Source organism: Eptatretus burgeri, chromosome 4, assembly GCF_056783735.1.
Source record: "Eptatretus burgeri isolate ZD-2024b chromosome 4, Ebu_testis_v1, whole genome shotgun sequence".
Classification (NCBI taxonomy): Eukaryota; Metazoa; Chordata; class Myxini; order Myxiniformes; family Myxinidae; genus Eptatretus; species Eptatretus burgeri.
In genome coordinates, this window is record NC_140964.1 from 49,084,363 (window position 1) to 49,095,481 (window position 11,119).

The 11,119-nt window shown below is 40.9% G+C and overlaps 1 protein-coding gene and 1 long non-coding RNA gene across 4 annotated transcripts in view; both read left to right on the forward strand.

The window, feature by feature from the left end:
• LOC147027999 (gap junction beta-2 protein-like) overlaps window positions 1–4,408 on the forward strand; it is a 37,331-nt gene extending 32,923 nt beyond the window's left edge. For all 3 annotated transcript variants that reach the window (XM_085877921.1, XM_085877920.1, XM_085877918.1), the window contains 3 exons: window positions 1–50; window positions 145–303; window positions 2,515–4,408. The exon at window positions 1–50 is cut by the window's left edge and continues 124 nt beyond it. In XM_085877921.1, the coding sequence (XP_085734047.1) occupies window positions 1–50; window positions 145–303; window positions 2,515–2,853 (548 nt within the window). In that variant the 3' untranslated portion in view covers window positions 2,854–4,408. The remainder of the gene's footprint in view (window positions 51–144; window positions 304–2,514) is intronic.
• A 979-nt stretch (window positions 4,409–5,387) lies between these two features.
• LOC147028001 (uncharacterized) lies at window positions 5,388–9,802 on the forward strand. The gene is made up of 2 exons (XR_015057373.1): window positions 5,388–7,192; window positions 8,860–9,802. It is a non-coding gene; the product is annotated as an uncharacterized LOC147028001 (long non-coding RNA).
• The last annotated feature ends 1,317 nt before the right edge of the window (window positions 9,803–11,119 follow it).

Genomic DNA, 11,119 nt, shown 5'->3' on the forward strand with positions numbered 1-11,119 from the left:
GTTACAATTATCACTTTCCTCTTTCACATATCCGTCTTTGGTCTTTACAGGTACTTCTGGTTCTTCCTCCATCTCATCCACTGAATTGTTAACACCCTTTTGAACTTTGAAGTCTTTCACTGAATCCTTCATATTTACTCTTAGTTGCTCTTTGTGGCCACACCTACGCTGCTGGTGTCAGCGCACGTCTGGCATCGAAAAAATCGCAAGGTGCAACGCATCACTGAGGGTCAAGAACACCGCATTAAGGGTGGACTTTTTTGGACGTATTTGGTCAGTCTGGCATCTCGAATTTGTTTTGAGGTAATTATTTTTCTTCCTCGATGATTGTGGAATCATATCCATGGTGAGCTATGATTTTAAGAAAATAATGAATAATTTTATCGAAGGAGTAATTCCATATTTTCAACTGGTCAAATATGCTTATCGTTATCCAAAATCGTGGACTGTGTTGATGCCAGTGTCATTATGGAGGATCTATGTACAGATCATGTCCACGTCTTATTACAGGGAAGTGACTATCACAGATAGTCAAGTGAGCATACAAACTCACTCAAGAGGCCACACAAATATGCACATACATTCATATACGTCATTACAATACAATCAATGGGATAAATTTTAATAGGGCAAGTAAAATAGAAAACAAAACGCTGGTATGACCCTGCACAAGAAGTGGAATATTCTGAAAAATCGGCAAACTAATGTACCAATCAGGTGAGGAGATTGTCCTGGATTACACTGGAGAACATAAACTGATAAAGGCATAATCTGTCGATAACAAACTTACTGGAACTTAAACACAAAAAGCTACTCCTTTAGAAAACATCAGATGAGAGAAAAAATTAATTTAATTTGATGTTTGGGCTGACAGAATGGCCTAGATTGAGGTATGCACACTCGCCTCTAATCTTTATCGCCTGTGTTCGAACCCTGACCCAATATGTCCAGGACGATGGGGGAAGCCTTGATGGGGTGTGCTTGGGGGGAAGCTTTGAGTGGGTGAGTTTGGGGGGAAGCTTGAGGTGTGGGGTGGGGAGGAGGAGGATGCTTTCCTCCTCCTCCTTCATATACAGCACAAGGTGCAGGGGGAATCATTGGCTGAGGGCACGGCTGCACCGCTGATGCAATGCCCCTATTACAAGTTCACTGGTTCTCATTTCGCCGACCTCAGAAGGATGCCAGATTGAGTCAACCCCACCTGGTGTCAATTCAACAGGAAAAGGGGCTCAAACTCAGGACCCCAAGATCCCAAGCTAGCCACCCTAACCTAGAAGCCAACACCAGGCTTTTGGGGAAGCTTTGAGGGGGTGAGACGGGGCAGAAGCTTTTAGAGGTGGAGTGTGGAGGGAGTTTGAAAGGGTGGGGTGATGGAGAAGTTTGGCGAGGGTGGGATGAGGAGGAAGCATGGAGAGGGTGCGGTGAAGGGGGGGTAGCAGAAAGGGGAGACATGAAGAAGAGGGATGCTGAAGTGGAGGGACATGAAGAAGAGGGATGCTGAAGTGGAGGGACATGAAGAAGAGGGATACTGAAGTGGGGGGACACGTAGAAGGGATGGGGTTGGAAGGACGCAGGCTAGTATGAGATGTGGGGGAGGGTAATGACATGGAGGAGTTTGACATTGTAAAGTAACGGGAATGGGAATCAATTGTTGTGTGCAGACAACCTCTGCAACATGGACTTCTCAAGATTTGATTCCCATATTTAACATTCTGAGATGACGATCATGGGATTGGTGGATGGAATATTGGTTTAAGGCATGGAGAGAGGTTGTGCAGGAGGAACTGGAGGGTGGATGCAGATGAAGCGGTTCAGTGAGACAGATTTGCAAAATATGTCTTATAATTATATATCCTTATAATTACAGGGTTTATTATGAAAGAATAATTGGGATGAGGAATAAGAGATACTTCAAATGACATAAATACCTGGCAATTGAAAAACACACGAATGGGGAAAGAGGGAACACACAAGCTTATTACCTCCATCACTGAAGTTGGACGGAGGTTATGTTTTCACAGTTTGTCTGTGAATAAGACATCTCAAAATGTTGTGGACAGATTGAGACGACATTTGGTGGACCGGTTGGGTGTATGACAAGGACGAAATGATTAAATTTTGTTGAAAATCCAGATCCGAATATGATAATTTTTTAATTGTTCAAGTGATTCTTCACCATTGAGAGATGGGGCCCAAAAACGATAGGTCACACAATATCTCACAAAGTTGTGGACGACATGACAAAACTTGGTGGATGAGTTGGGAAGGTGACAAGAACAAGCTGGTTCGATTTTGGTTAAGGTCCGGATCCAGATCCGGCCTATCAAAAGGATACAAAACATAAACTGTTCAGCCGGGCACAGGTTATGTTCTCTCCCGACTGCTGTTCTAGTTTAATAATTTGACTTCAGCATGGATAATGTGAATCATTGGCTTGCTGTTTCGTTTTCCCCCTTAATGTTTTCAATAAACTGACCCTGTTACCATTACCTGCCCTACTTTATATCCTCATAGATTGGATTCACATGGTCGTTCTACCAGATATACAATGGGTTTACACTCTTGCCGCTGGTGAAGTGTTCGATCGCTCCCTGCCCACATACCGTTGACTGCTTTGTTTCTCGGCCCATGGAAAAGACCATTTTTAACTACTTCCTGTTCACTGGGTCTGTGCTTTGTATGCTCCTTGCCATATCAGAGTTTGTGTTCCTGACCATACAACATTTTATGAAATCTTGCTGCATCAAAAAGTCCCCAAGTCGTGTCCATCCTCTCATCCTCAAGCTCCACAATCATGTGAAACCCACTGCACCAGAGATCTCGCTCGAGTCCACCCTTACGACCATCGAATGACTGAGGATGAGAAACAGGAACCGTAACACACCTGTATTCAAGGACAAACTTGATTTTCATTGTACGAGCATGTACAGTAAAAGTTGCCTGATGTGACAGTGTGTCCAAAAAAGATGTACCAAAAATGACGTTGAATAGTTATATTATTCTTCGAGTTGCTGATGTAAATTTGATACGAGTATATGCAGTAGACTTGTAAGTTTTAGTCGGTTGTGAAATTGATTGTTATTACCTCCGCCACCAAAGGCGAAGGAGGTTATGTTTTTCTTTAAGTTTCAGGAGAAACCACATTTTCTGATATATAATGACAAGTCCTCAAGTAAAGCAAAAATTTAGATTTTTACATGAATGTGATTCAATCATTCAAGCCCAAAGAAATCAGCACCTGAAAGACACTCCATACAAAGATGGGTGGATCAGTTTGAGGATACAGGATCTGTCCTGAAGGGGAAATCTGCTGGAAGGCCAAGAAAGTCAAATGAGAGGGTTAGGTATGGGAACAAGCACCAGAGCAGTGCGTCACTGCGTCCACTTTTGGTCGGTACTCCGGGGGCCTCATGCCAGGCCCATCCCCATCTCCTTGAGATGCTGATCAACCTGCTGCAACCATGATGCACATAGTCATCTCGTTGGCCTCTTCCACTCACAAGGCTCCCTCGTTGAGAGTATCTGGTGAGCATGATCAGAATGAAAGGGTGAATGCTGTTATGGAGGCATTTACCAACAACCCTAAAAAGTGAATAAGGTTAAACAGTATCATTTGAGTTAAACATTCTGAAAATCTCTGTTCATGATATCCTTCATGAAGATTTGAAGTTTAAATGTTATAAAATGCAAACAGTTCAGAAACATTTAGAAGAGGATTATGAAACAAGAAGTAAATGTTTGCCAATAATTAATTGAACAGATAGAATCAGACGAACATTTTCATCAAACCTTTTTAGTGATGTGGCTACATTTCACAATTGTAGGATATAGGAAGAAGAAAATCCATATTAATTGGATGAACACAAAAGGTATTCCCTAAATTACACATGTGGTGTGCCATGCCACGTTCTCACATCTATGGACCCTTTTTCTTTGATGAACACACTATCACCACTATTTCATACCTCAACATGCAACAAGTTTTGTTAATTCCGCAACTCCAAGAAAATCACTTGTTACAAAGAGATCTCGTTCAACAGGATGGAGCACCATCTCACTTTACTCGAATTGTTAAAGTGCTTTTAAATCCAAATTTGACAGATCGTTTCTCAGAATTTGAATGCTGAATTAGATTGATTACAGTGAATGAAGTTTTTTTAATAACTCGAGAATATTTAAACAATACCATAAAAATTAAATAATCTACAACTTACATGTATAGTACATATCATATCAAGTTGACGTCAGTATCTCAAATAACAATAAAACTATTCAACATTCTTATTGGTATATCCATTTTCGGAGTGCGCGCGTGTGTGTGTGTGTGTGTGTGTGTGTGTGTGTGTGTGTGTGTGTGTGTGTGTGTGTGTGTGTGTGTGTGTGTGTGTGTGTGTGTGTGTGTGTGTGTGTGTGTGTGTGTGTGTGTGTGTGTGTGTGTGTATAATCTGATGTACCATTCTCTTACAGTGTCAGTGCTACCAAAGCCATTTAATTTCTTGGCAAGGATGCCAGAGGGAAACCTCTGGCAATGGCAGAGGTTTTCCATTTCCACTTGTATTATATATATATATATATATATATATATATATATATATATATATATATATATATATATATATATATATATATATATATATATATATATATATATATCTATATATATATATATATATATATATATATATATATATATATATATATATATATATATATATATATATATATATATATATATATATATATATATATATATATATATATATATATATATATATATATATATATATATATATATATATATATATATATATATATATATATATATATATATATATATATATATATATATATATATATATATATATATATATATATATATATATATATATATATATATATATATATATATATATATATATATATATATATATATATATATATATATATATATATATATATATATATATATATATATATATATATATATATATATATATATATATATATATATATATATATATATATATATATATATATATATATATATATATATATATATATATATATATATATATATATATATATATATATATATATATATATATATATATATATATATATATATATATATATATATATATATATATATATATATATATATATATATATATATATATATATATATATATATATATATATATATATATATATATATATATATATATATATATATATATATATATATATATATATATATATATCTATATATATCTATATCTATATATCTATATATCTATATATATATATATATATATATATATATATATATATATATATATATATATATATATATATATATATATATATATATATATATATATCAATCATCCATTTTGAAGACAAAATTTTTTTTGAGGTGCAATATGGCTTTCTTCTTCGTTTGTACACAGCACAAGGCTGCAGGGTAGCATCATTGTCTGAGGATGCAGCTGCTCCACTGATGACCTCTGCAGATTAGGGTAGGAATTTGTAATTTGTTCACGGTGCCAGAAATAGCTCACCTACTCTTCAGGAAGGACACCGTGGGATCTTTAACGTCCACCAACTAATGCTGGCAGATGGGACACACACTGATGAATCACTCTGCATGTGAAACACCAGGATGACAGTTTATAGCAGTCAAGATTCGAACCCAGGTGAGCCAGCTAAAGATCAAGAGGTGAGTGAGCGTACCTCTAAACCATCATGTCAGCCCTGTATAGAACGCAATCGAATGTCAAAGAAAGATATGCAGTTTGGGACCTTTAGCTAACAGCATTGTTTTAAATCCTGAAGTCTAAAATGCTTAATTAGTTGTCTCGTAGCCTGTTGTTGGCTTAACAGTTAAGATGGCTTAAGATCTCAGGGTCTTGAGTTTAAGCCCCTGTCATGCCGTCAGATAACACCAGGTGTGTTAACTCAGCCTGTCATTCTTCCAAGGTCGGTAAATTGAGTACTTTACCAGCTTACTGGTAACAGAGGCACTGCATCAGTGGCACGGCCATGCTTCCAGAAAATGATGCTGTCAGAAGCCACAGGCTGCATACGAAACAACAGTTGTCTTCATGAGTATACAGTACTGGTTAAAGGGTTAATTTCTAAATTTTTCAAGAAGTGCAATGTATTTTTTTTTTATATATTTGTTGGACTTGTATACATTCCTAAATCACTGGACAGACCGAGTTGAAAACTTGTCGTTGCATTCGGGTGTGCCGAGGAAGGTAAATTGCATAACGCCCAGGGATAAAGTGCTTGGAAGTGGGTTGGCATATACAAGTTGTTGATGTAAATATGTATCATATCAAGTTTCTCTTTGTGTTGGTGGGGGGGGGGGGGGAGGAACAAAACAATAAAATACTGTTGTGGTTCTCGGGACCACATGCATCCAACATTCAGTGGTCCCAAGACAGTTATTCCATTAATATACACTAGTACATGCCCGTATTGCTGGAATCATATCTGTGTGTATATCAAAATCTGTGTGTATATAATTATTATATTATATAACATTATTTATTATTTTGTCTTTTTCCACCAGCAATTTTCGGGTTCTTTCGCTTTAAAAAATCATTTTCTTCGGAACGGTAAGTCCGATCGAAACGAAATTTTCACCACAGTATGCATCTTTTTGATAACAAAAACTTAATTGATAATTGTGACGTCAATTGCGACGTCATAGCACCGTGTCCTGTCATTAGTTTTGTAAATAAATGGCCATAACTTGGGAACCACTTGTCCGATTAATATCAAACATTGAAAAGGCACATACCCAGGTCCCCAGCAATATTCCTGGCAAGTTTCAATTAGATCGGACCAGTGGTTGTCGAGAAACAGCGGTCACAGACAGACAGACACATAGAGATTGCTGGAATTATAGATAGATGTAGATAGTCCTTTCCCTTTTGTCTTGTGGGACAACTGGACATGCGTTGCGAGAATCTCATAGGTAGGTTTGCTTACATCACTGACTTCATTCATGCTCTTCTTTTCTGATTATTTCGAGGTAAATCTGAATTTGGGCTCTCGCAACGGTCAACACGTGAAGCACGGCTGTGAGGACACCAGGATACCCTCGCAATAACGGCACAGCACGAGCATTAACAGCGCAGAGCTCACATCCTCAAGCGATCCTTCAACCCAACTTTTGTGGCGAGTTATACAATACTAGCAAAGTACCCGTCTTCGACGGGTAATTCATAAATGAAAGCATATGTCGGTTACTCAGTTTCTGTGGAGTCAATTTTGTTACGAACGGGTCTCTTCGGTCGTCTACTGCAGCGCATTTTTAAAAACAACGTTCCTCGTTTTCTTGTCTGGGGCATGGACGTGCAGCTTTGATCTTGATCCAACTCTTGATGCCACAACATACAACATTCCGTCTGAGAAAACAGGCGAACGCAGATCTAGTCCGATTATGCTGAACGTCTGTCCCTGTGCTTTGTTTATTGTCATGGCAAAGCAAGGTAGTAAGGGAAATTGTAATCTACGGAACTGGAATGCCAGGTCACTGTCGGATGGTATAAGTGGTATCCTTGGAATTAATGCATGTTTTCCTGATGACGGTCCATTAATCAGGATTACTCAATCACATTTGGGCTCATTCGGTAGACTGTACAGCAGGTGCCATTCATGATATTTGGTGGATCCAATGAACGTAGAACAATAACTGGGCAGCCCACTTTCAGCTTAAGTTTGTGTGGTGATATCCCTGATATTTCAGTGGAATTCAGAAATTCAACGGGAAAGTGCACCGCTTCCTCCACAGTGAGTGTAGTGTTGATTGCATTATATAGCTTGACTTCTCCTGGGAAGCGGTCAATGACGGTGGAGTTGACAGCATCCACCGTTTCATTTGGAGGTGCGAGTATCGCTCGTTCTAACAACCAGTTGTTGTCGTTTGGAGCACGTCCTGTTAATCTGACATTTATTTCCTCGATTAATTTGGATGGAGTTTCATGCTGGAGGATCCTTTCGGGTAACGTGAAGGTGTCCGGTTTATTTGCAACAGGGTAGTTACCGTCTCCAATGTTCATGAGGAGGTCGGCATAATTAGCAGCGGTGGGGTCCAAAAAAAAAAAGCAGCGGAGCATTGGGTGTGTCCTGCCCATTTTCACTCCCAAAATTCACAATAGATAATAGTTAGTTCATAACAAAAAGTGGATCTAGCCACCTTCCCGATAGTAACTTAAATACCTGCCAATTTTCAGGAGGATACAATTTGATTTGACATTGCAAAACGGGAATAAAATTCGGCGTTTCTCTCTTATTGTATATATGTTCGGCAGCTCGAGATTATCGACTCGAGCTTCCGATGATCTGCGGGGAGATTGCTGGTTGCATTGAAAAGGCAAACGAATGAATATCTCTTAAGAGGCTGTACGGATGGTGTTTTGCACAACACAGAAGCAAATGACCCAATATCGGCAAGAGCGTGGCTCGTAGCTTGGTGCTAATAGCTACATCGTCAGAGGCCAATAATAGTAAAATGACAACCACGCCACGTTGTGCATGATACAGGCGGCACGTACTTTTCAACCCATTTCTGGACTAATTATATCGATCAGGTTTCGCCTCGCGTACACGATAGCAGAATCAGGCGAACGCGAGCGCCGGCCATGTGCGTAATGGCGGATCCACACGCACTGTATAGTACGTGCTCGAAGGCAGACCCGTGTGCCGCTCGCGACTTTTTTATCGTACAGAGCAGGGCACAAATGTACCGCTCGTGACACTTTGTTATAGTACAGAACGAATGGATACATCTTACTGTATTGTGCATGGGTTTGCCATAACATCTTACCATCTCGCCTTGACAGCCAGCGAAGCTACAATCGGGCGGAGGCATGTTGTACAGCTCGGGCCACGTTGGTGCACATGGAGCAGGCACATTGACCAGCATTGGTCGGGGTGTCCGAGCATGCATGCGGTACAGACGCTGCCCTCGGCCGATTGTCAGGACAGGGCCAGTGGGTTTTTGCAAGGCAATTCATGACGCGGAGTTCGGTGTGGGCGATTCATGTCATGTTGTGGGGTCGGAGCAAGAAAAATTCACAGCACGGGGTCATCTTGCCGAAAATGGAATGTTGCGGTTTCCGGCCATCGTGGCCAGGCAGGGGGTCAGGGCCGATTAGAGCACACGATTCAGGTGACGACAGTGCTTCGTGGGCGCCCCCCGCCTCGGGGCCTATAAAGGTCCGAGCGGAGCCTTCAACCTCTCTCTGCCCTGCCTCACCTCCAACGCAAGTTGGACTTCGACTCCGCCTCCTGCCATCATCGCCTGGACTCCGCCTCCTCTTCTCCGCCCACATGACGCTGACTCCACCCTCCCAACTCAGGCCCCTCCTTCACGCCGACGGTTGCGTCTCATTTTCTGGATAACGCTTTGCACGAGAAGCCCCCCGAAGCAAGAGATGACGTGCCAGCTGCCGGGGGTATCGCACCATGGAGCATCCCCCCAAATGTATTGGTGGCTCGTTTGGGCAAGCGTGCAAAGGTACCGAGAGACCATAGCCTCAACTCCTCGTCATCGGGTTTTTGTGTGTGTGCGTGTGTGTGTCCTGGCACCTGTCCACATAAGTAAGACTGCAGAAGATTATTATTATTATTTCATGGAAAGTCTGCTCTGTGTCTGCTTTTGTAAGTTGCTTGTTTATTGTCGCACCACACCTTTCTTCCCTATCTCTGTTTGCACACCCCAATAAATCTATTGATCGTACCACATACCCTTCCTCACCTGCTTGTTAATAAATTACTATTAGAAATGTTCGCGGCTTGTTTTTGTCTTTTCCTTCATTGATCCAGCATGATCCATATCCAAGCTTAGCTGGGACTTTATTCCCAACAATCCGTTCCTTTTAGCCGGTACGTCCTTGGCAGTGTCGCTCGGTGCATCCGATCCAGTAAAGTGATCCGGTTCTGACAAGGCGTACCGAGGGCATGTTCCCTGGTAATTAAATCACGTGATTAATTAGTTAACCCAGTTAACCCATAGAAGGGAGGACCAGAGGTCACGCGGTTGAGTTATTGGTGTCCACGGTTGGTTAGCGACCCGCCGCGTCACGGAATTATCAGTGTGCGATGGCCTACCAATTCCGGGGAGTCTGGTGGGGAGCTGAGATAGCTCCCCCCCCCGCCCCCACAGTGGTCTTCTCACCTGACCCCTGGCCCGCAACAATACCATTACAATTCTCTGCATGGAAACCAAAAGTAGTCATAGAAAAGGGGAGGGAGTTGGTCATCGTACTGTTTATGTGTTTTAATTCTGTACACTCCTAAACCACTGGACTGGATGAGTTTAAGTAGTGGTTTTACTCGGGTGGGGGAGTGTATGAATGTAAGTGGTGGAAAAAAAATCACTGCCCCAGGGGTTCAGACCCCATTTCTCTGTTCAACATTTATTGTATAGCGCCATCTAGTGGAAGCCAGTGTTACAAGTCGTCACCAGAAGGGCACTTGGTGGCTGCATACCATCGCCAGGCTGAACAGTTTAGGTTTCGTATCCCACTAATAGGCCCGATCTGGATCAGACCTGAACGAAAATCTCATCAGCTTCTTCTGGTTACCTAACCAACTCATCCACAAAGTTTTGTCATCACTCAACCACAGCTTTTTGAGATGTGTTATATATCTATTCTAGTGTGTGTGTGTGTGTGTGTGTGTGTGTGTGTGTGTGTGTGTGTGTGTGTGTGTGTGTGTGTGTGTGTGTGTGTGTGTGTGTGTGTGTGTGTGTGTGTGTGTGTGTGTGTGTGTGTCTCCATGTGTGGGTTGAGGAAAGTAAAATGAGCCTTCGCAGGTCTCAAAGCATGTGTGTGTTTATGTGTGTGTTTGTCATTGATTGGAATCTACATATGTGGGTTTCAGAATGGGGAATGAAGTCCTCAAAGGGTGGGATCAAAGTATCCACCTTTATTTCAGAAAGGGGTCACAATTCACAGATCAAGCTGTGAAGTTTTCCGTTCTCAAAGGTTTGTGCCAAGGGCTCTCTCCAGGAGTGTAACTGAGCCCAGAACAGCTTCCAAATGTAGTTAATTTGCGAATATCTTAGTCATCATTCCCGTAGCTCCAATTATCACTGGTACAA